Source organism: Lepisosteus platostomus, chromosome 9 (assembly GCF_059453375.1).
Source record: "Lepisosteus platostomus isolate fLepPlt1 chromosome 9, fLepPlt1.hap1, whole genome shotgun sequence".
NCBI classification, from domain to species: Eukaryota; Metazoa; Chordata; class Actinopteri; order Semionotiformes; family Lepisosteidae; genus Lepisosteus; species Lepisosteus platostomus.
The window spans coordinates 59,830,469-59,854,846 of NC_142619.1; the positions used below are offsets into that span (position 1 = coordinate 59,830,469).

The following is a 24,378-nucleotide window of genomic DNA, read 5'->3' on the forward strand; positions in this document are numbered from 1 at the left end:
AGCAGGGGGGCTGATGTATAGGCTAGTTTAAACATCGACAACGAGTAACGGCGTTGATCTTAAATGTTTGGTTTTTTAAGTACCAAAAACATACCGAGATCACCTGAAATGCAGATTCGGAATTAAAACAAAGTGGAAGTGTCGCCTTTAATCTTTCAAAACGAAGTAATGTCCATTTCAAGAAGTATAGTGAAAAAGTTAATGCACACTTTTTGCGGGGCTGTCCGGAATTGCTGGAGTCGAAATGCTTCCCCAGCTATGCTTTTTCCCCCCGATTCACTCAATGTCACTACGCGTCCACACAAAACCCAGTGCAGTGCGAAAGCTTTTGTTCCGCGAAGCCCCACGCACGCACGAATCGAGGAGCCCGGAGGATCTGATCTACTAAACTACTGACCTAGTTTCAGGCGCAACCAAGTCTGAACGCCAGGAGCGGCACCAGAGCGACAGCTCCACCGCTCCTTCCACACAGCGCAGCTGCCGGCACTGGGGAACCCGAGGCGCCTCTGCACACACACCCCAAAAACACACACACACACCCACCCACGCACGTTTCCGCGGCCGTGCGCCCCGACTGCCCCCCACGTTACCTGTCTGCTCTCCTGCCGCTCTGTCATCGCCGCCAGCAGCCGACATGGCTGGACACGGTTCGCCGGGGCCCGGGACTGCACTGCATGAGGAGGAAGTGGTATATTGGTTGTTGTGGTGGAGCAAAGAGAGAGAGAGAGAGAGATTGAGGTTGAGAGGGAGGGGAGGTGTGTGTGTGTAGGGAGGGGGGCGGGGGTTATAATTGACTCTTTTTTCTAGGAAGACCGGGGCGGGGGTGAACACAGAAACGTGCCGAGTGAGCGTACGAGGTAATCAGAGCGCGGGGCTGAACTCCAGGAACACACGGAAGGAGAAGAGAGGTATCTCTTCCTCCTCCTCCTCCTTTCTCCACCACCACCACCAGCGACAGCAGGAGCGGCTGGGCGTCCATTCACTGAAATCTGGCGAGTCCGCCGCAGAGGCCGGCAGGCGGCGGGGTCAGGCCCGGGAGTAGACTTACCCGCTGAGGGAGAGAGACGCGCAACCGTGTGGCGACTGTGCTGGGGATCAGCTGAGGGAAAATGTATCACTCGCGTCCGCGTCTGTCTGTCACAGTAGCGACAGTTGAGAGCAAGGCTAGAGACAGGAGCCGTCAACAGTGCACGCTGTGCAACCATGCATTGTCAAATATATATGTGTATCCATCTTCAGACTATTTCATTTCTGTTTAAGTGTCGACCTTCTGTCGAATTGCGACAAAAAGTCTTTCTTGAAAAAGAAGGAACCTCATGAAACTTGGATTCTTGCAGTGCTGGGGAATCCGTGTCGGGGGGAGTGTGCAGAGTGGTTAAGTACGATAAAAGTGAAAAGAAATGTGAGAAAACGTACGCCACGTTTAATTTTGTGGTTCGATAGCCAATTCCATTTTCTCCACCCTGATTAGCTCTGAGAACAGGAAGAGTGAAATTTCAGCAGGTGTTATTCTTTCAGTACTTGTATGTTCATTCTTGTATGGAGACGCACTTTTTGCTGTTTCCCCCTGAGCTGTCTTACCTATAAAGAATGGTCTTTATGTGTTATATTAAAAATATGTTTTGTGTTTTTTTTTCTTGTTCTTCAAAAATAAGAAAATAAATGTAATGATAGCACTAAGTTAACAGCAGTACTGTACTTACAGATTTAGGTTTGCAACATAGTTTAGTTTTTTTTTTCAGAAACTCCAGGGGGTCTGGATGGCGCTGTCGTTATATCAAGAAACTGAGTTGGTCGGATCAAAAGCTGTCACCAAGCATTACTGAATCACTTTCAGTTGCAAGAGCTTTGATCAGCGGTCTTGAATGCGTCCCACTCGTGCCTTTTGATTTGGGGAACATGTCAAAATCCCATGACCAGAATGGCTCATATGTAGATCTCAAAATTCTCAGTTGACACCCCAGCTAGGTTTAAGGTTAGCTTTTACACTCTACTTAGTCTATTTATTTGCTCAGCATTGTATTTTGGGACCCAAGTCAGATTTAGGACAGGTGTTTTTTTTCTCCTATCTGAATTTTTTTTTTTCAGAAACTCTTGGGGGCCTGGATGGCACTTTGCACTGCACGGTAGTTTTGTGCCCCACACTTCCAAAACCCTGTCGGTTGACCCAAATAATACAAATAACCTCGATTCAGTCCCATAGAAAAGGACGCTGGTGGGTGTAACACCCCTCCGCACTGTGCAGCATTGGGCCAGAGATGAATTAAAAATCGCCTCTTGCCTGTCCAGATCTCTTCTGTGTCTAAAACCTTAATACCCGGACCTTGGACATCAACATATCTCTGTAGAAAAAACAATATCGACCTCTGGAACAAAAGGATTAAATAACTGAACAAACAAAGGTCTTGATTCTCTAACAAAAAGTGGCTCAAACAAAAACAAATTCAATGGTTCCACATTCTCCAATTTCCTCCAAACCAAAACACAAAGTTCATTAGAAGCAAAAGTAACATCCAAAACGCCTTTATAATAATATAATAATGTTGCTTTATTAGCCCTATACAATTTCTTGCATTAGGAATTTGTCTTTTCGCATACCCCAGCTTGCTCTCCATGAGACACAGACAGGGAGAAGCTTGGGGTCAGAGCACAGGGTCTGCCATTGTACAGCACCCCTGGAGCAGTTGGGGTTAAGGGCCTTGCTCAGGGGGCCAACGGAGTAGGATTCCTCTGCCAGCTGCGAGATTTGAACCGGCAACCTTCCAGCCACAGACGCAGATCCTGAGCCACAGTCTTGTAAACAAAAAACATCCATCTTCTCCAAATCCAAAAAGTCCGTCTGTCCAACAAGTCCTTCTTCTCACGATCCTTCAGGATAACCCGGACTGTGTCCCTCAGCTGTCCTTCTCTCGACGCAGGATTCCCAGTCACCTCCGGACCCGCGCGTCCCTCGGCGGCCGACATCTCAGAAACTCCAACAGAGGAGCTCACAGCCATCAACTCCTCTCCTCCAGCCCAGCCGCCAGGCCGCGGTCAGGCCACGTACTTTGTGATCTGAGCCAAGAGATCGAGAAGCGCCCCCTGGTGTGGGGAACATGTAAAAATCCCGAAGTTCTAACCAAGCATTATTGAGTCTCATTCCGTTTCACGGGCTTTGATCAATGGCCTTGATTGTTTCCCACTTATACTTTTTGGTTTCGGGGAAAATGTCTAAATCCGATGCCCAGAGAGGCTCGGATAGAGATCGCAGAAATGCTCAGTTGACACCCCAGGTAAGGTTAAGGTTAGCATTCACACTCTAATTAAACCATTGTTAAGCTCAGCGCTGGATTCTGGGGCCCAAGTCAGGTTTAGGACTTGTGGTGTTTTGCTCCTATCTGAAATTCTTTTTTTCAGAAACTCTCGGGGGGCCTAGGTGGCGCGGTGCACCGCGCGGTATCTGTATCCCGAAATTCAGTTGGTCGGATCTAAAGTTGTAACCAAGCATTATTGAATCTCATTTACGGTATGCTTCTGCTGAGTAATTGTTGCTTTAGGTAGAGAGAAAGGTAAGGTAAAAAAAGATATTGTTAACATGCACGGCAGCTCGCTGCCCTTCAATCGATAATGGCACTTTCCTTTGGAAATAAACACTTTGGCACAACTCATCTCATCTGCTGTAGTAACTTTACACACTTTCACCAATTTTAAACTCACCTGGGAGCCACTCAGATGATGAAAGAAGGGCAGCAGGGAAGAGTAGCGCTGGGCTGGAGGAGCCATAGGTTCCACTCCTAGATGGGAGGCCCCTGCTGTAACATTTCAGGGAGGTACTTCACGCAAATTGTCCAAGGAAACGCCTTGCTGCGTGAATGTGTCTTCAGATAGATTGTTATTTCTTCTAAATGCTTTCATCAATTTACCTATTGAAGATTAGAGCCTGGATGAGCAGTGGTTAGCATTGCTGTCTCACAGCACTGCAGCCCCGGGTTCAATTCTGGACCTGGGTGCTGTCTGTGTGGAGCTTGCACGTTCTCTCCGTGTTCACATGGCGCTCTCCAACAGTCTAAAGACAAGCCAAACATCACTTGGCTTCAGGGAGAATTGGCCCTGGTGCAACTGCGTGTGCGTCTGTGTAGAAACCATTCTGGACATCTTAAATTATGCCAGGTTATATACAGTTATATACAGAACTGAGCGATGGCTCTGTGGCTAAGGATCTGCACCTGTGGCTGGAAGGTTGCCGGTTCAAATCCTGCGGCTAGCAGAGAAATCGTACTCCATTGGGCCCCTGAGCAAGGCCCTGAACCCCAACTGCTCCAGGGGCGCTGTACAATGGCTGACCCTGCCCTCTGACCCTCAAGTGTCTCTCCCTGTCTGTGTCTTATGGAGAGCAAGCTGGGGTATGGGAAAAGACAAATTCCTAATGCAAGAAATTGTATAGGGCTAATAAAGTGATGTTATCTTACCATTAAAACCAGCCTATGTAGTACACCTTCTACCTAAGAGAACAAGTAACAAGCTTTTGCTCATCTGGATCATGTTTTCTGACAGTTTTTCATGTTTTCCCCAAATGTATTGTTAATATTTTTTTTAATATGAATTTGCATTTCCTGCATTTGACTGCCAAGGTGAAGGACTGTAAATGGTTTTAGAACAATCCAATCAGCTACAGTGTAAACAAGTGTTCAGTTGCAGTGTGCCACATAACACAAGTGTTCTTGTTTTGTCTGAGAGTTTCCATTTAAAAATGGCAGCCTTGGCACAATGTTCTCCATTAACTCCCCTGAGATCTTCAACAGGGGATGGATTAGGTCAAAGCTATCATTATATTTTCAGTGCGATTCCATCAGATCTCGTGATATTCTCCATGAGCTCCCGTCAGATCTTCACCATGGGGTGGCCTTGCTCAAGGGCTTGTGAATAAAGCACTTAAGGATGTGGCTGGACCAGTTCCAGAATAAAGCAATTGTGTTTAGCCATAAACTAGTAAATTAGTATAGAATTCCAGTTTAATACAAAAGCTTTAAGAATACATTTTAAAAGGATTCATGCTATTATGCATAAAAAATATTAAAGTTTAGGTCCGATTAAAAGTGACAAGCAGTTAACTGATGTCAGGGGTGAGCTAGAACAAAACCAAGAACACTTGGGTCTCAGAGAGCGAGACGAGGAGCCCCGGGCTTCAGAAATGTGTTGCGGAGTATTAAAGAGGAACTGCTGTCCCAATCTCTGACTGGTTATTAAATCTCACTAACGGAATAAACGCATTGATTTTGGCACTGATTGATGGCATAGAAAGACATTACAAATTTCAAAGGAGCACGAAACGTGAACGTTGTGGAAGCGCGTTTAGTCGTAAACTGCTGGTCTTGTGCGGGAGCGAGAGTTCCCATGAACCGCGACGTGAAGCGGCCCTTCCTGCATTTTACTTCCATAGTGGTCTGAAATGCACTCATCAATGCCGTTTCTTTCTAACCCCGAAATATAAATACATTGTTGCAGTTCCCCCTTAAATCAAAAGGCTTTTCAAACCTGCAATGTAGCTCACATTAAATCATAGTAGGCTTTAACTAAAAATAAGAATATTTAAAACAGCATTTTCATAGCATGCATTTCTTCATTTGACACTGAAAATATGAACCATTTCAGGTCTAAGCACATGTATTCAAATAGGCCTCCCTCCTCTTCCATCTTTGGTACAGGCCGTTAAATCATAGATCATATGATTTAACAGAACTGAAACACTAAAATGTAGCCAAACTCCTCTAATGCAGAGATGCACCACCATGCACACTCACCTTCACACACGTCTATCTTCTGAACACAGCAACTGTTCTGTCTAAACATCTAGCAGTCAGAGCGTGCCAACATGGATAACAAAATAGTGTATATATAAAAGAAAAACATTTAGGCATTTGGCATACTTGAAAGTATTTTATTTTTTGGAGTTTCCACCATAACTTATGTTAAACTCCAGCAAACAGGAAAGCAATCCAGCTGCCAGGTAAATATATTATTTAAATTCCCTGCTATACAGTTCCCCTCATCCTAAACATATTAAAAATAAAAAAAATTCTTTGCTACAGTGTTTGAAGTTCTTATTAGTCTGTCCCTTTACGCTCTACAAAAGCAAAACATTGTTTATGGGCAGTGTATGCATGGACATGGAACATGCAGTTGTAGAACAAAATGAACAATTACAAGTAATAGTTTAAAACCTAGATGAAAATGTACATAAAACAATGAGCCCATAATGCCATAATGTATCCCAGTCTGTACAATAAGGACTAAGCTCTCTTTAAACAACACCGCCATATTACGGAGTTGCCTCAGCTTAATATATAATGTCATTTTTGATTGCTTAGCTGGCTAATGATCACTCTGCAAAACTTAAATCATGACCTGAATGCTAAACAGCCATACAGTACACATTTAAGCAGAGGAAAATCTTAGAATAAACCAGGAAGTACCTTCAAATCAAATCTGGAAGATAACAAGACAAACATATTTTATACCAGTGTTTGAAATACGGTATGTATAAATGGATTAAGCAATGTAAACTTTTTTTAATTTTCAAACCTGTTTTGTATAACTCTGAGCTTCATCTATTCAAACAAGAGGTATATTGTTTAACATTGATCTATACAAAATAATACAATTCCCTTGTTTTTACATTTTTAGTGACAACTTGTAGTGGAAAAAAACATACATTTACCCTGGTAGATGAGGACTGAAGTTGACATTACAGGTTGAAAACGCAAGTGATCTGTTAAAATAATTGGTACCTTTTAGGGCTTAGTCATAGCTTGCTGTCTGTCCTAGTTTACTGTAAAAACCCTGGATTCTGTTATGCGGGAGAGAGAAATAAACTTACTTGCAGTGACTTTTACACATCAAAACTTCCCGTTCTCTTATAAAGTGACAGAAACCGAGTCTCCCATTCACCCACTGTGGAGGGAATGAAACAACGGGCAATCGGAATTTATCATTTCCAATAAACCAGTTTCAAAGAAAACAAAGAAAAAAAACTGCTTAAAAAGCTCTTTTCCTCACAATGTTCTACTTGCATATTTCATTGATGCAGCATATTGAATCATTCTATACATTTAAAATAAATAAATAAAAGGTGATAAAAGTCTACATATTCTTCAGCAACCAACTCAGTTGTTTCTGATTGAAATCATGCTGAAAAAAAGCCCCAAATTAAGGTGAAATGGGCCCCTATTCTGAAGGTGTAACCCACTCACATACCACTTCCCAACTGCGCTGCCAGGGGAGGCTCGTAGCTTGAACACGAGCAGTCACTGATCTTGCCTGCCGGTCATCGCACTGGGTCATGTGGAAGTGAAAATGGAGACTGCGTGTTTTAGTGCTTTACATACAGATACAGTACAGATAAAACCCAGAATCACACCCTGAAGAACCCTATACACGGGCGCAAGAAAGATAAACGGATATGTTTAACTTACTCCAGTACCTCTACAGTCCCAGAACACAGAACAAAATCAAAGATGGGGGAAAAAAAATCACAAGAGAACAGCTGCTGGCTCTGCCAACTCAAAATAAAGGAGCCTCTTCAGTAGTCTTTGGAAATTCTAATCCTGTAGAATTTCGGGGTTTGTATTGATATTCTCCATTGTCTCCAGGAGTCTCTCAGTGTACCAATACTGAGAACTGCTGAGTGGCTCAGGCACTGCAGCTTAAAAAGGTCCATCTCCTCCCCTCCAGAGCTCACAGCTTCCCTGCTTTCATGTAGGAAGGGATGGTGCCTCTTTGAGTCAGTCCTTCAAACCTCTTGTAGGTGTAGTTCAGGAAAACCCAGTCCTTTGATTTGTAGTCTGGCTCTGTTGCATTTACCACTGAAAGAGGAGACAATCAATACTACTGAAAAATGACATTTCTCATTTATTTAAACTCATTTTTATAAAGACACCTTTAGTAGGAGACAGAAAATTCAGGGTGTGGTGCAGGGTTAATTGATTATAGGAACTGGGGAAATATTTAGGCAGTAAAACCTGAATCTCACCAAGAAACATTGAACAAATATCATGCAAAACTAAAGATTAGTTCCTCAAACTGCACATTAGGTTTGATAAAAGTACCTACCTGCATTGTGATTAATAAAATTAAAAAATGAGGAGAGAAGCCAAGAATTTTCTACAAATGGACTCATCAAGACTTCTCACATAAGAAATGTGTTTCTTTTCCCCATCAATAACTCCCAGTTAAAACTCTTCAAGTTCTTCTAAAATTCAGATGTATAAGAAAGTTAGGAAGGGCTCTTACCAGGCTGGAGGATGTCCGATTCAGGGAATTCGTCAAAGTTCGATGTGTCATCGATGCTTTTGATTTCAATGGAAATGGCAGCTGGCCTTTCCCTAAAAAAAGAGGGGGTAGTGATGCATTTACAATAGGATCCTCCACAGCATTTGACAGGCACCCTAAAAACTTGGTTTCTGAACTCTGCTCTCCATTGTAAAATACATGTAACACCTTACTTAAATGAAGCTAAAAACCACCACCCTGACTCCTTCATAAACCATTCAAAATGAATACTCCTTAAGAACAGTTTGTAAAAAACATTATAAGCCCATGATTATTAGTAGTGGTTTATAATGGGAGTTTCAGCAGAAAGCAAAGAGCAGAACTCAAAGCAAGGATATCAGGTGAAGACGATAGATTTTAACCCCATTAAGGACTCGAGAGGTCAGAAGGACTTCCTGCACATGCAGCTCAGCGACAGTGGCAATCCTGGTATGTTTGTGAAATTTTATTTTACTATAAATTTTTAGGCACAATGTTTTGTCGTTAAAAGAGTTATCATAATTTTACAATCAGCTAATAAAACACACTTTTTGTGTAAGTGTAACAAATATTAATACATTTAAATCAGGTGGGTGGCTGTGTCAGCATGTGTAGGTTGCAAAGGTTTGTGTAGGTTTTCGATGCTGAAAAGAGAAGAACAAAAACACAACGTTTCGGCCGTGGTGCCTTCTTCAGGTGTGAGAAAGACAGGGCAGACAGCAAAGGTAATGTAGTGGGAGAAGAAAGGCTGGGAGAGAGGAGGAGCGAGGGGCGGGAGCAGGGGACAGACAGAGAGGCCAGTCAGGAGGGGTGAAGTCAGGATAGGTGTAGAGAGGTGTGAAATGAAACGTACAATGAAAAACCTACATTTAAATCCATACACTAACAGCTAAAAGCCACTGTGCTGAACGCAGTGCATGCATGCATGACAAATACCTTATGTGTTCCCAGTCAACTGGCTCAAAGAATGGATGGCTCTTAATTTCTTCCACACTTGTGGCACCAATTCTGTTCTCTGCATCAGTACAAAACCTAAAAGAATCATCAGCAGAAAATTGATTTTCATGAACACACAACATTAAGCTGTTTTTTTATTACTTTTAGTAAGAGAAACTGCAATCAATTCTCAGGGATTTCCACATGGTGAACAGAGCTTGTTTAACAGTACCATGTACAGATACTAGATTCTGTTTACTGTAGCAATAATGGAATTGCAACAGAAAATTGGACTTTTGGAAGAAAGAAAACTGAAAAACAAAATCCTCTACTTGCAGGAAAATTCAGATCAATGCCAGTTATTTGCAAGTATATTTATCACCGTCTCCTGCCAGGATGTGATCAGTGTCTCAGACCCCATCTAGACCCAGTCCACAGACCAAGCACCCCTGCAGGCAAGGAAATCCTCTCCCGGCTCAGGTGCATTCAACACAATCCAATTTATCATCAGATTATGTCTCAGTCACTCTGTTTGAGGTTCACAATGAGCCCTGATACACGTGGTAAACAATCAGCATAACCTCACATACTACTATTTTTTTTTCCCCATGTATAATTACTAGAGCATGTCTTATCCCATAGAGCACAAACCTTAAAATCATGTCTTTTGCCTTCTCTGAGATGGGCACTTCCAGAGGGAAGACAAGAGTCTCCTTCCAGTTCATGACTTTTCTGTACGTTTCTTGAGGTGTTTCAGAACAGAATGGAGGATATCCTGAAAAACAACAACAAAGAATAAGTGGTTTGGGATAAAAATATCAAAATAAGTAAACTGCCTCACAACACTATATTGATGCACACTGTCAGACGCATTAGCACTTGCTTTCACCTGATAGGATTCCTCCCCCCTCTTCAGCATTCTTACTAGAACAGTATGAAACAAACTTACCTATGAGCATTTCATACATGATAACTCCCAGAGACCACCAGTCACACAGTTTGTTATACCCTGTCTGCATGAACACCTCAGGTGCAATGTAATCTGGAGTTCCCACAGTAGAATATGCCTGTAACAAAAACAAAAAATGACATTCATTCAGATGTTCTTTCAAGCAAGGAGAAACCTGTTAAATTAATTGCATTGCATCCCCTACTCTCTCAATATCAATTTCCACATTTTTCCACAACCTGGATTACTGAACACTAATTCTATACCGTGTGGAGGTGAACTGGCTTCCTCACTCTGTTCTCCCCACTGATAGGTGAGGGTACTGGGGACAGTACTGGCGCACTTTGGCTGCTGCTGTATCATCCAGGTGGTGCTATAGCAAGGATAATAATACATAATTCCACTTCTGGACACTCCACCCAAAGCACTTTACAGGCAATGGGGATCCCCCCCACCACCTGGATTATGAGACGACAACCAGAGTGCACCATTACGCTCACAACACTCTGCTATCAGTGAGGAGCAAACCAGTGTAACAAAGCCAATTCAGAGATGGGGGTTATTAGGAGTCAGTGATTGGTAAAGGCCAGGGGGAAATTTGGCCAGGAAGCCAGGGTAACACCCCTACTCTTTTCGAGAAACGCCCTGGGATTTTTAATGACCACAGAGAGTCAGGACCTCAGTTTTAATTCTCATTCAAAGGACGGCAACTTTTTTACAGTACAGTATAGTCACTATACTGGGATTTAAGGACTGACAAAGACCACGGAATGAGCACCCCCTACTGGCCCCACTAACAACACTTCCAGCAGCAGTCTTAGCTTTTCCCAGAATCGCCCATCCAGGTACTGGCCAGGCTCACACTTGCTGAGCTTAAGGGCGTTACCAGTTGCAAGTTGCAGGGTGATACAGCTGCAGATATAGCTACAGGAATAATACTTATTATTGAAGTGCTCAGCTCTCCCCTCCTCCTGGGGGCAGGAGAGGCCGGACCCCAGGGCAGGAAGCCGCAGGATGGGAGACGAGACGAGAGCAACTGGTAGCTGAACCAGGTGCTGCCCCCAATCCCAGGCGGCCTTGAGGAATGAGTGGAGGAACTCATGCAGGAGTATGGAGGGGAATGGGTACCCCTGCTCATGGAGGGGAATGGGCACCCCAGCTCATGCAGGTGTATGGAGAGGTAAGGGTACCCCAGCTCATGCATGGGGTATGGAGGGCTGTGGAGCAGTACAGGCCTGACATGTAGTTCTCTCATCTGCCTGGTCCTACCTGTCTCTGCAAATAGTTAAGGACATCTTCCAAGCCCTGCTCCCCTTACACCAGCGTGCCCGAGACTTCAGTAACCTCACGCGACAGTATGTTAATTTACTGATCGTGAACATGTGATAGTTCATTGGACACATGCAGAATATGGAGTAGTACAATTGTTACACAGTGCATATTATACCACTCTGTTCACACGCTGGCACTGCTGAAGCCCAAGTGAGCGCAGTGTCCTACCACATGTAAACCTGCCAGCTTTAGTTCTGATTGTCAGAAGGCTCCTTCCCTATTATCAGCGTCAAGGCCGAAAAAAATAGACTGGGAAAAAAAAGGAAGAAGAGAACCTTTTCTTGTAATCACTACTGTACACCACCAACCTCCTCAATATAGCTTAAAACATATTTCAGTGGAGGAATATTTAAAACTCCCTTTAAAAGCTTCCCCTCAGTTTCCAAGCTGCAGCACGACATGACATGACTTCCAGAACAGGGTGACCCATTCAGCCCATCCAGCACGTTCCTTCATTGTTCAAACCCAGGCACATGCAGCAAGAGCACGTTGGCCTCTGCTGGACATATAGAAACGCGGAGTCAGAGCTGCTGCTGCTCATCACCACATTCCTGCGCAGGGAGCAGAAGTGCGGCGCCTTTGCTAGGGACTGCAAACTGCGGCTGCTGGAATCGCACCAGCCAATGTTCCCCATTCGGGCCAACGGGGGAAAAAACACATTTATTCAGCTTTCAAAACTAAAGCACCACCACAAGCACAGAGGTACTCGTGCAGAGCACACACAGTGCACACACAATACTACTGAAAGCAGAACTGAGAGAGCCCAGACTGTATGAGGTATGCACGCTGAGGAACACACTACTAATGCATAATGCACACAATTTTGTCAGGTACACAAAGAAATGGTATCAACCACGATATGACATAGGATGTTAAAATTTGGATTTTTCTTTTGAATATTTTTCTTTTTGATGTAAGTTCTAGACCAAGACATGCATGTATACAAGACTGTGGATGGGCCAGTGGGTTGTCGTCTGAGGGCCACATTCAGGCCACAGCCCACCCATTGAGGAGCCCTGGTGTCTGTTTGGGAGAAGACAAGCAAGTCTCAATTCCACACGGATACTTTTTTTTTTTGTTGCCTCAAGTGCTCTGGTTTTGCGGACACTACAAATTGGGAATTGGCTGGTAGATCAAAATAAATACCTAACATTAACCCTTGCCTTAATAACACGCATGCAGATTTAAATGTTAGGAAAAAGTGGAGCAGTTTATTTCACCAAAAAATGACATTGTGACGTTTCAGAACTGAACTCACCAGCTGTCGCCTGTTCTTCTTCCATGTCTCAGCTTTTCGTTTTGAGTTCATGTTCTGAAATGCTGCAGGAAAAAGCTCCCTTTAGTACAACCATTAACAATAGACAGAACGCTCAAATAGCTGAACACAAAATATTAAATAAATCCCCAACTATGTTTTTTGATCCAGAGAGAGAATGAGTAGATCTTCAGATCTCAACCCCTTCCTTATAACAAAATATGAACACATTACTGATTAGAAGACCAAGGTGGTGTTACAAAATTAGTCTTTAAACAACAGATTTAATCTTGATCCACAATACACAAAGTATAACAAAGGTATGTTAGTATAATCCTCATTACATGCCAAGACCATATGACAACATACTGAAATCGCTGGGTGGATTGTGAGTGAGATTTCTGTAGAACTCTGTTCTGTGTGCTTTCTTCAGCCCTGTGCACAGACCAAAGTCAGACAGCTTGACATGTCCCTGTAAAAAAGGACAGGTTATTAAATCCAGTATTGAAAGACCGTAAAATAAAATGTTTGTAGTCACCTTCCCATTTGTGATATTAACATTTAAAAAAAGCATTTATGTTTCAACAGACTAAACATTTATTTTTCAGAGCAGACTATGAGGAGACATTCACCCATTCATCCTCAAAGGCCTTGATAAAGTCAAACAGGCGGCCTTCTTTAAAACCAACTGTGAAACACAATCCAGAGCACACTAATGAACACCAGAGAGAGGTGCGGTTGAAACCAAGAACAGGAGGCACGTCTGTGGGGGTTGGAACAAGCTGCCCAGCCATGCTGAAGCTTCTTTCAAAACAAGGCTGGTTAAGGTGTTAGATGATAATTCATCCAAGAAAAACGAGCTTAATTAACTAAATGGGCTCTAGTTTGTAACCTTATCTTCTTTAAGGAATGAAGTACTATAACAAACTAGTTACAACCTTCCTTTATTAAGGTAATGGTCTCTTCCGAACCATAATTAAGATATGCCATTTTATAATTTGTTGCAACACCTGTTGTTAACAATACTAGTTATTTTCGAAGTATATTTTACAGGTCACTCATATTGAGACAAAAATGAATTCACTCAACTGTTAAGTAAGCCTTCAGGAAAATGAACTTTTGTATATGTTAATTACCGAAGAGTATTTTATGTATTTGTAATCCTGGCTGAACAGATAGATATTTAAAAGTTCTAAGTCTGATGTCAGGAATTGTATAGGGATACTGTATTTTATTTTTAAAGAAACTTATTTTATTCAATGAGAATCATATTATAATTAACCATTGAAGAAATTAGCCTTATGAGACAATTCTCCAACTAATTAGCCAGGGTGGTGGATAAAGGCTTGTGTGACAAAGATGTTGCTGCACAGATCACCATCAGATCATTGAAGGAAACCCAGGCGCAACTATCCAACAGAAATGCAAAATATCCAAAACTAAGCCAATGCATCATGCTCCTTACTTTGGCATCCAGTAGGAGGTTATCTGGTTTAATGTCTCTGTGAATGAACCCCAGCTGATGTATGGAATCTATAGCCAGCACAGTCTCAGCAATGTAGAACTGGGTCTCTTCCTCTGACAGGGTATCCTTCTTCATCAGCAGAGTCATCATATCTCCTGCACAGACAGAGGGCAACAGGAGTTCGGTTTTCCTTAAATAGCGGTTTTTAATGTCTCACTATATAAAATGTGTGCTAGGTCTTTACAGACTAAATGACTTCATTCTGAAATCTAAGCAATGTCAAAAACAACACAGAGCAAGCTTCCAGTAATTTACATGCTTAATATAAAAAACTGTGTTTCCAGAAGCTACAGTATATACTAAAAATCTTTTAAAAAATCAATTTCCAAATAAATAATTTTTCATTTAATCTGACAAAGAAATCTGCGTTCCCCACCAGCAATAGACACAAAAAAGCACATTGTGAACAGAGCAGTGTGGTCATACGCACAGTCACACTGCTTTGGTTGGTGTCTGTTGACCAGGGGTAGACAACCCCTGGTGTCCACAGCTGGGCTGGTCAGCAGGTTTTAATTCCAATTCAGCTGAAGATAAACCTGGTTACTGGCTCAACTAGACCAATTTAACGGCTTCTCCCAGCTCTTCATTCGCTGCTGCTTTAAAAAGCTCCGTCCCACTGACACACTGGCCCTCAAGACCGGAACTGGACTCCCCTCGCAGACCACGCCCGCGGCCCCAGCTTCATATCCCTCACCTCCAGGAAGAAACTCCATTATGAGGTAGAGGTTTCTTTTGTCCTGAAAGCTGTAAAACATCTTCACAACCCAGGCGCCATCAGCCTCCACAAGAATATCTCTCTCAGCCCGGATATGAGCCACCTAGACAAGGTGAGGGGGGGGAAAAAAAGAATAAAGACTTAACTTACAATGTAATTCTTTTTTACCATGAAGATTGAAAAAAATGGCTTTACACCACAAATCACTTCATAGACCTGAACAAAACCTTTGGAGTTAAAAACGAGGTTCAAACTTTCCTGAACTAAATTGTATGAAATGGCATGGAGTAGGAAGTACGGCACTCCTCATACCTGCTCTTTCTCCAGCATGTCCGCTTTCCTCAGAATCTTCATGGCATAGATATGGCCCGTGTCCTTCTTTTGCACTAGACGTACCTGCAGCAACACAGGTGGTGACACATTGGAGCAGCTCGCTTACATGGAGAGAGAAATACTGGAATCACAGCACTGAGAATCTGAGCGCCCGGCAGAGGACAGACCTCTCCAAAGGCTCCCCTCCCGATGACCTTCAGGGACTCGAAGTCATCCAGCCCCAGCCTCGTCCTCTTGAGGCGGAGGAACTCGGTCTCCTTGCGGGCGTGCTGGGACCTCCTCATCTTCTTCTGCAGGGGTCACAGAACAGCCGACGCAGGTTATTTCAGTAAATGCAAAAGCCTACTCTCAGCTAGAAAAAGACAACCGCAGACATCACCTCCCCCATAACCTCCTATCAGGAAATCAATATGTGATTTGAAGAACAAATCACACAGGCCTGCATTCGCTGTGAGGACATATATACATTTTTTTTGTTTTTAAAAGGACAATTCAAGATCCAACGACTCTTATTTTCAAGGACAATTCATCTCTGGAATAAAATGCTCATAATAACTACACCAGCTGTAAAAGACTTTTTTTCAGAATGAGTGAGTGTTTCAGAACACTGAAAGTTATTATTGCGTGTTGTTTGGCAATTTTTTTTCCATTCCATTTTTCCATTTGTAGATGGCTTGAATCAATGTTGGTTTGATATCTAATTGCCACTTGAGCTGCTAATGGATTTCAAACACTTACCTTCCCCCAGGGCAGCACGAGGAACAGGTATGTTTTCTAGTTTGGTTTTGACAGAATGAGATAAAACACTAGTATCCCAGAATAACAGAAATATTAAGAAAACTGAACTTAAAACCAAACTATTTAGAACAGAAAAGGTGCATTACCTCCTCATCGGCTAAGCCCTCTTCATCCATTACTTTTTCCAATTTCTTTTGCCTGCAGGGGAAATGCAATTCAATTAAATGGCAGAATTCATGAAGCAAGGTGAAAACACATTTTGCCACTAGATGGCACTGCAGTCAAAGACTCCAGACCACACAAAATACTTATCTACAACCCACTCATTACTACTATCTACTTAACCTACTAATTAACAGTATAAATTGATTACAAACCAGGCTTAAATATCAAAGCTGTGCAAAGTTTATACTGTTTTCAATGGACTTCCTTCTTTATGCAGAAACAATTCAATGTCTTCTCTTCCTATTATTGAAATTTTAGTCACTGTTATAAAATCAATTAATCCAGATGGATTAACATAATGATGATAATGAGTCAATGAGATTTGATTGCTACATGTGGTAAATGTGACAAATTAAGTACCATGCCAAGTCGGCAGATTCATGAAGTTTGAGTCGTGATCACTTTTAAGATTCTTACTCATGTAAACTCAAGGTAGCTAAAGCCAGGCTTGGTTTCTTCTCATGCAAACTAAGCTCTATCAACAGTCAAAGAGGATTTAATAGTAGCAACACTAGGGTAGCATTAGTGGACATTTTTTATGTTTATATTGTAACACCTGAGAGTCTTAATCCTACAACCGTGTACGTGCCTCATTCTTCAACCAACATCTACTTTTTGCAATAATTTGACCAAAAAAACTACAACCGTTGTTACATAGGTTGCAAAAAGCTCAAGTCATATGCAGAAAATATTGTTGGCCAACTGTCAGTCAATTCCAAACTGTCTACATTAAACAAATATAAAAAAATGTCGATTTAACTTTTAAAGGCATATCATGCAAGAGCAGAATTAAAAAAAAGCTTCTTGCATTCACTGTGATAGGAACAGCTTCAATTGTCAACTGAAACAAGGCGCCAACATCAAACATCTGGCTTACAGGGAATCTCTTAGTAACAGAAGTAACAATGATAAATTGCAGAGGATTCCAAGGCTCGAGGAGGGGAACCACTTCATCCTGTAGTGGAGAGTCTGTTCAGATCTGCTCAGCAGATCACACAAGCGCAAGAAGCTGCTCTCCCAGGCCCAGGCTCGGCCTGGACAGCAGGATTAACACCCCCTACTCTTATGAACAGCGCCTGTGGGATTTTGAATGACGAATCAGGCAGAGCCCTAATTTGATATTTCTTCTGGAGGATGGTGCCTGCTATAGAACAGCGATCCTCTCCCCGATACCGAGCTGCTGGCGCAGAGGAAAGAATTCCAGCAACTGGCTCACCAAAACCCACTAACAGCAGCAGCCTGGTTTTTCCTAGAGGTCTCCCATCCAGGGACTGACCAGCCCTGAGTCTTTGCTCGGTTGATTGTTAAAGGGGCAGCGCCCACCTGTCCACAAGCTCTTATATAAAGAGCCTTCTTTCACACAATTAGACAAGTATGAGTACACGAACATCTATGGCCAAATACTGACCAAGTCTTGAGTTACAAGTCTACAGAAGCTTCAGGCAGTCTTTAAAGCTGCTAGATGTCGATAAAGCTGCCTTGTCAATATATGAGTCATTCTTAAACCCCAGGGACATGTGCTGCTTGCGGATATTCAAATGCCCAGAGGGAATAAGATAGCCAGGTGTGATGATTAAAACGTTTAGAAGCAATTAAACTAGAAAGGTTACAAAATAAACACCTGAAGTATATTACATAATGGAATGATGGGGTCAATGTTTTTGAGAAGGGTCTTGCAGGTTATGGGACAGACAAGCCTGAATTATTACCCAGACCATTTTAGAGGCCTCCATTTCTTTAACCGAGGAATAAAACACAAAGTGCAAGATGTTAACACATCCCGCAGGGATTTCACTTCCAGGGTAAGTCAGGAAAACATCTCTTTACACCTTTTGTCACCGTTGCTCTCGAGCTCCTGTGGAGGAGGAACAGCAGGGGGTGCCGGGGGGAGACGGGGGGGGGCGTGGGGGCACGCGAGACCAGGGGCCTACCTCATCTCCCGCTCCTCGTGCTGCGTGAGGAGGGTGCTGTAGAAGTTCTCCAGCGTCAGCTTGGCCACCGTCACTCTCTCGCGCGTGTGATTGCTCATGGGAAAGGATGCTGGAGTCCCTCCGGTCATGGCCATACTCGCCTGCAGCCACGGGGAACACAGAGAGGCCTATCAGAGCCCACCCGAACCTTTCTTTCCTCCTCTCGGGGGGCAGACAGACCGGCCTGCGCCCCCCACCTGACATCACTGGAAGCCTCCTGGCACCAGGGAAGTCACAGGTGAAAGGTCAAGCAATCCTGGACGCTTTACTGACCCCTTTTTTCCCCCTCATGTTTTAATGTGCATCGTCGGCTCTCCTGAACACGTTTGTCACATCCATCACTGAAGCACAGATCAGTGCAAAGTAATGTAGGGGTTAAGGCGAACTCAGTTTCTGCCGCCAGGGTATTATATAACAGCACTGCTCAGTTGGGCAAGGCGTGGCTGTTTGCAGCAGAATGTGGTAAACACGTCACAGCTGAGTCTAGTTACCTGTGGGACACTGACGTACTATACCACAACACTTTGTCCGATTTCACACAAATCTGCTTTGCATCCAAGCAGCTATGTTTCACACACGGAGATAATCCCAAAATGTATTAACATTATACATTACAAAATAAATAACATAAGACATCAACACGTACACAGTTATTATAATTCAATTAGCTAGCTGCGTCAGCATGCACAGGCTGCAAAGAAACAGGTAAGGGGTTCATTCCATGCTGAAAAGAGAAAAGAGAAAACACAACATTTCGGCTGTGGAGCCTTCATTAGGTGTTACCTCCCCCCACAATTAACCCGAGACCCTTAAATTGCACAACACCTCTTCATCTTACACATAAGCACTAACTGCACTTGCAGTCAATACCCCTTTATTGATTGAATATGGGATAACAAAATGAAAACTTTCTTTAAGTCTGCACTGAGGGACTCTAAACATTTGAAGGCATGAGATGATATTCTTCTTGCAGAACATGACAGGGATCAGAGGACATACTAACGGTTCGTCTCAACATTACTCTTTATTTAAGCAGTTTGAAAGCTCTGCTCAAGTGGCTGCCCCGCTAACTTAGAACACATCTTCTAGAGTCTGGAGATCTTAGTATCATTACTGAGCTAAGTACAGCAAGAGTGCAATTTAGATTTTAAATGTTTTTTATAGGTATTGCAACTACTTTATTACAGTAACGGTAACTTGGGAGTATTTCTTTCTTTTACTTGTATTCAACCCACTTCTAACACAAAACAATCAAGTTCTTGTGCGTTATATTAGGTTTCCTTACCTAGATTCTAAAAATAAAGAAATGGCAGGCAAGTCACAGAACTAAGATAACCGTATAGCTCCTCAAGAAAGTTTTGTAACTGAGGAAGCTCTTTGATAATCTGCAAGAGGAAAACACACCCATACCACAGCCTAACAGCACTCGTGGTTTTCTCAAGCTTACAAAACCAGCACTAACACAGAATCGCACGGTATAACAGCTACGCTGAGGAGAAAGATGCAAAGGCAGATTCACATATTCATAATCACCTTGCAATCCTATAAATCATTCGTTACAAAAAATAATCGACTAGTTTGTTTTGTTCCAGCTCTTTTGAATGACAAGTCTTGCTAATCCATTCTCTGTCCCAAGGTCTTCTGCCAGAGAGAATATCTCTCTGCTGCATCTACCCATAGCCCTGGCTAGCAGAGATCTGCACCTCTGTCCTAGCTGTGTGCTTCAAGCTCCTGCTCCAGAGTGCCCAGCCCTGGCTAGCAGAGATCTGCACCTCTGTCCTAGCTGTGTGCTTCAAGCTCCTGCTCCAGAGTGCCCAGCCCTGGCTAGCAGAGATCTGCACCTCTGTCCTAGCTGTGCGCTCCAGGCTCCTGCTCCAGAGTGCACAGGCCTGGCTAGCAGAGATCTGCACCTCTGCCCTAGCTGTGTGCTCCAGGCTCCTGCTCCAGAGTGCGCAGGCCTGGCTAGCAGAGATCTGCACCTCTGCCCTAGCTGTGCGCTCCAGGCTCCTGCTCCAGAGTGCACAGGCCTGGCTAGCAGAGATCTGCACCTCTGTCCTAGCTGTGTGCTTCAAGCTCCTGCTCCAGAGTGCCCAGCCCTGGCTAGCAGAGATCTGCACCTCTGTCCTAGCTGTGTGCTTCAAGCTCCTGCTCCAGAGTGCCCAGCCCTGGCTAACAGAGATCTGCACCTCTGTCCTAGCTGTGTGCTTCAAGCTCCTGCTCCAGAGTGCGCAGGCCTGGATAGCAGAGATCTGCACCTCTGTCCTAGCTGTGTGCTCCAGGCTCCTGCTCCAGAGTGCGCAGGCCTGGCTAGCAGAGATCTGCACCTCTGTCCTAGCTGTGACTGTAGCTCAGTCTCTTCTGTTTGAGGATTCTCCTTATAATGGCACCCTAGCACACGTCACTGACAGTCTAGCTCAGTGTTTTTTTTCAGCCAGTGTGCCAAACAAGTCTTCTGCAGGATTTTGGCAAGGTCATATCAGAGAAAAAGTAATGAATTAAAACTTTTTCACACACGTAGGAATCTGCAGAAATAATATCACAGCTGTACCCCTTTTTTATTTAGGAACTCCGGTTTGAACACCTGCCCGACCTCTCCATCTCTTATCGTTTGTAGTTGATCTTTTCCCTTTCTAATCACTGTTCAGTGGTGATGTCAGCACTCGCACGTTGCTAGGCAACAGAACACCTAGTGCAGGGCTCAGTCTGCAGCAGCTCTGGAGGCGATACAATGAAAAACTATGAATGAAATGTGGCCTGGTTGAAGTTTTCAGAGTTCGCCAAGAGGCCAGGTAATCAGACAATTCCCTACAGTCCCCACCTGTCACTGCTTCATTGTTGTTGGTTTTTTATTAAAGACACATGGGGAGGGAACAAGTAGTTAAAGCTGTTCAGCGTTTTCCTTTTTGAGAACTGCAAGTGACTTCACCGAAATTACAACACTGCATTTTGCTTAAAATGTGTTGAAAACTTCATTAATGCCCGCAGTGATGACTGAGTGATACAGTAACTGGAAAGAGACCACACGGTTCCTTTAGAATTCAAAATCATTCAGATTTTCAGCAGACACAAAGATGAGAACTAGGTTTTCTTAAAAAACAGGTATTCAAAGATCTAATTAATGGACCCAAATGCATCTTTGACCCAGGCACACTTGCAGTTTTAGTGGCATGTTGAATGTACACCCCCTGAAAGACCCAGTTCTGATCTGGAACTGTATAACAATATATATCCTTCCAAACACAGCCTGTGAATCTTCTCAAATCATTCCATGAGGCTACCACTCTATGAACAGAAGAGAGACTGCCGTCATTTCTGAAAATATTTAAACAATGTAAAATATGCAGCAATACAGGATTTAGAAAGGATTTACAAAGAGACGGGGATGAATCTGATTTGATATTTACACACCCAGATAAAGACCCAATAGATGCCTTTGGTTTGAATGAATAAAAATCAGAGAAAGATGCCAGAAATTCAAATTAAGTTAGAGATTTTTTTTTTTTATCTGGAGCCTTGCACAAGATTACTGACAATGTTCAGCAAACATCTCCTAAGTAAAAATTAACAAAACCAAGCATTCAGCAATGAGGAACGAAAACGTTTTCTTTTAACTTTTCAGACATCTTTTAGTATTAAACAGAGCTTAAACTTCATGCTTTTCATTTTTTCAAGATTTTACAGTGCCCTGCATATATTGATAATCCTAATGAAAGGAGGATTTACAAAACACGAACTTTAAGGTTGCAAAAAAATGACTTTTCACTGTGCAAGGCTATTACAATTAAAAGTATTTCAAACAAGACATTACCCAATTTGAAAATATTTCAGTTACCTGTTTTTCTTCCTCTTTCTTTGTGGCTGAGAATAAATCTAGCGAGCAGTAAAATGACAAAGAGGATTACTGCTCAATGGGCCTTCTTGAGCGATGCCCATCACGCGTGAAGGTGCCCCCACATCTGCGAAGCGTATTTTAACTGATCCCAGGCGGGTGCGGCGGGGCGCCACACAGCACTTTAATTAAACAAGTGCGACTCGGGTCAGCAAAGGTTGGGAAACCAGTCGAGTCCCAGTGAATCCCCCCCCTCCCCCGTTTGCCACTTCGTACACAGGTGTGCTACACGTCTCGTCCGGAACAAGACCGGGCCGACTCGAGAACAGCTGCAGGCCTTGCCAACGCTGGCTTCCTTTTTTTCGTTCTCTTCCTACAATTTTATCAAATAATAAAAAAAACAGCCCAGTTAGTTGCATCAGATAAGCACAGAAGGGGGCCTTACGTGAGCACTGTTTTGTTAGTGGATGAAAGATACCCTTGTAATGTTTCAAGTGACAACGCAAGGTCAGAAGACCCCCCCCCCCCCCCCCCAAGAGCGCCAGGTACTCCAGAGGGTGGTGAAACTGGCTCAAAACACTACCAGCTGCGCGGTACTGAACGTCGAGGATATCTACTCTGTTAGATGCCTCAAGAAGGCCAGGTCTACCCTCGGAGACCCCAGTCACCCTAACCACAGCTTGTTCTCTGTACTACCATCTGGAAAACGATACCGCAGTATACAGACCAAGACCACCAGGTTTCATAACAGTTATAAGCCACAAAGAAAAATGAATGCCAATTTTAAAACTGAGGAACCGCATCAACACATTTTAGAACCAAACAATGAAAATGCTTATTTCACTACATATCATTAAGTCCTAGGCGTGCGATTACGTCTGATTTATACCATAAAAACAACCAGCCCTTTCTTCCTCATTTTTCCCCCATAACCTCAGGTACAACTGCTTGTATCAGCATAATGGGACACATCAGACAGGATTTCAGAACTTAGATCCTTTATTTACAGATGACCAAACGAATTCCATGCTACTGTAATATACTGTAGATCATGTAGGACACTCCTTAAAACACACACACACAAACAATTGTACAATTAAGAATGAAACAAAGACAACCTTATAGTAATTAATTACAATTCTGTCATATGATATATATAGTATACATATTTTATAGAATTAGTAGTAAATATTCTGTGAAATATTCTGAAACAAGGTTTGTTGAAATGGAAGCAGATGAGTAGCATCCTTTGCCCTAGCTGACCACACAAAGATTCCTCCATCCATGCAACCCGCTGAAGCAGGTGAGCCAGCACTTATGACAGGACAGAAGACAGCACTGCGGACAACTCCAGTGTCTGCAAGGGGTGAGCTGCTAGGTACTCACCCCGCCATTCAGAGAGCTCTGCTGACGCCATGCAGTGCGCTCTGTGCAATTGATCCTTTTTCTTTCCCCAACTCTGCAGTTTAGAATAACAGCCTCCGAAGTGACCTTAAAGACGTCTAGCGAGGAAATGCAGCAGGCAATGTGCTCAGGGGGGTGCCAGCACTAACGGGATGCTAAATATAGTCAAAGCCACTTTCCTCAAGTTTACTGTATATAGCTCACACTACACTCTGCCCTCTCATTAGCCACCCAAGTGTCAGAGGATTGCCTCCGCTTCTATTCCTCTGCTCCCTGGAAGCATGTGAGCCAGTACTGATGTCCTAGAGGACAGAACACCAGCTGAACCACTGTGGTTGCAAGAGGTGCTCACCTCCCAACTCTCATTACAAACCAGTAGTGCAAGAATGTGCTTGGACTGATTGTCCGTCATATAGTAACCTCCAGACACGTTTGTTTTACTAAGACTGTATTCCAGCCAGCACAGCCCCTGTCAACCACGTGAGACAATAGGAGCGGCCATCTACAAGATCCACAAGCAAGAGAGGTATTGCGTCTTACACAAGACTGAATGCCATGGAAGACACGCAAACCCGACTGCAGTCATCAAATGACTCAGAGCTGCCAGAAACCAGTGCAACCGCTCATACAATGGCAACATGACTCAGCTTCACAGGGCCACACAACTGCAGTCTGCACACGGATGACAAATCCTGCCATACCAGCAAAGAATCATGGTTCCTGAAGAATGTGCACCCCCACTGGGCAGTAATAGAACACAAACCAAGAAAATCTGCAAAGGTAAGGCTGAAATCTCTATAATGGAACAGCACTGATTCGGTAGACATGATACACTGAAGTGCAGGGCTATTAATGCAACCTCCAGGAAGCCAATTTGTTTT

General features: G+C 43.3%; 2 protein-coding genes across 12 annotated transcripts in view; both read right to left on the minus strand.

Moving 5' to 3' along the window:
* The window catches only part of bmal2 (basic helix-loop-helix ARNT like 2), a 41,831-nt gene extending 41,085 nt beyond the window's left edge, over nucleotides 1-746 (minus strand). For 3 of the 7 annotated variants that reach the window (XM_088645904.1, XM_088645902.1, XM_088645900.1), the window contains exon 1: nucleotides 591-745. In XM_088645904.1, coding sequence (XP_088502030.1) covers nucleotides 591-636 — 46 coding nt within the window. In that variant the 5' untranslated portion in view covers nucleotides 637-745. Of the gene's footprint in view, nucleotides 1-397; nucleotides 498-590 lie in introns of those variants that run through there. The other 4 variants (XM_088645899.1, XM_088645901.1, XM_088645903.1 and 1 more) reach the window with 3 other exon arrangements.
* Nucleotides 747-5,896: 5,150 nt separating this feature from the next.
* The window catches only part of LOC148655348 (serine/threonine-protein kinase 38-like), a 47,603-nt gene continuing 29,121 nt past the window's right edge, over nucleotides 5,897-24,378 (minus strand). For 4 of the 5 annotated variants that reach the window (XM_088645907.1, XM_088645910.1, XM_088645909.1 and 1 more), the window contains 13 exons: nucleotides 18,226-18,365; nucleotides 16,216-16,267; nucleotides 15,499-15,621; nucleotides 15,311-15,394; nucleotides 14,978-15,101; nucleotides 14,224-14,378; nucleotides 13,128-13,230; nucleotides 12,762-12,823; nucleotides 10,172-10,289; nucleotides 9,874-9,997; nucleotides 9,223-9,318; nucleotides 8,269-8,360; nucleotides 5,897-7,841 (listed from right to left, as the gene is read on the minus strand). In XM_088645907.1, coding sequence (XP_088502033.1) covers nucleotides 7,714-7,841; nucleotides 8,269-8,360; nucleotides 9,223-9,318; nucleotides 9,874-9,997; nucleotides 10,172-10,289; nucleotides 12,762-12,823; nucleotides 13,128-13,230; nucleotides 14,224-14,378; nucleotides 14,978-15,101; nucleotides 15,311-15,394; nucleotides 15,499-15,621; nucleotides 16,216-16,267; nucleotides 18,226-18,365 — 1,401 coding nt within the window. In that variant the 3' untranslated portion in view covers nucleotides 5,897-7,713. Of the gene's footprint in view, nucleotides 7,842-8,268; nucleotides 8,361-9,222; nucleotides 9,319-9,873; nucleotides 9,998-10,171; nucleotides 10,290-12,761; nucleotides 12,824-13,127; nucleotides 13,231-14,223; nucleotides 14,379-14,977; nucleotides 15,102-15,310; nucleotides 15,395-15,498; nucleotides 15,622-16,215; nucleotides 16,268-18,225; nucleotides 18,366-18,910; nucleotides 18,933-24,378 lie in introns of those variants that run through there. The other variant, XM_088645911.1, reaches the window with a different exon arrangement.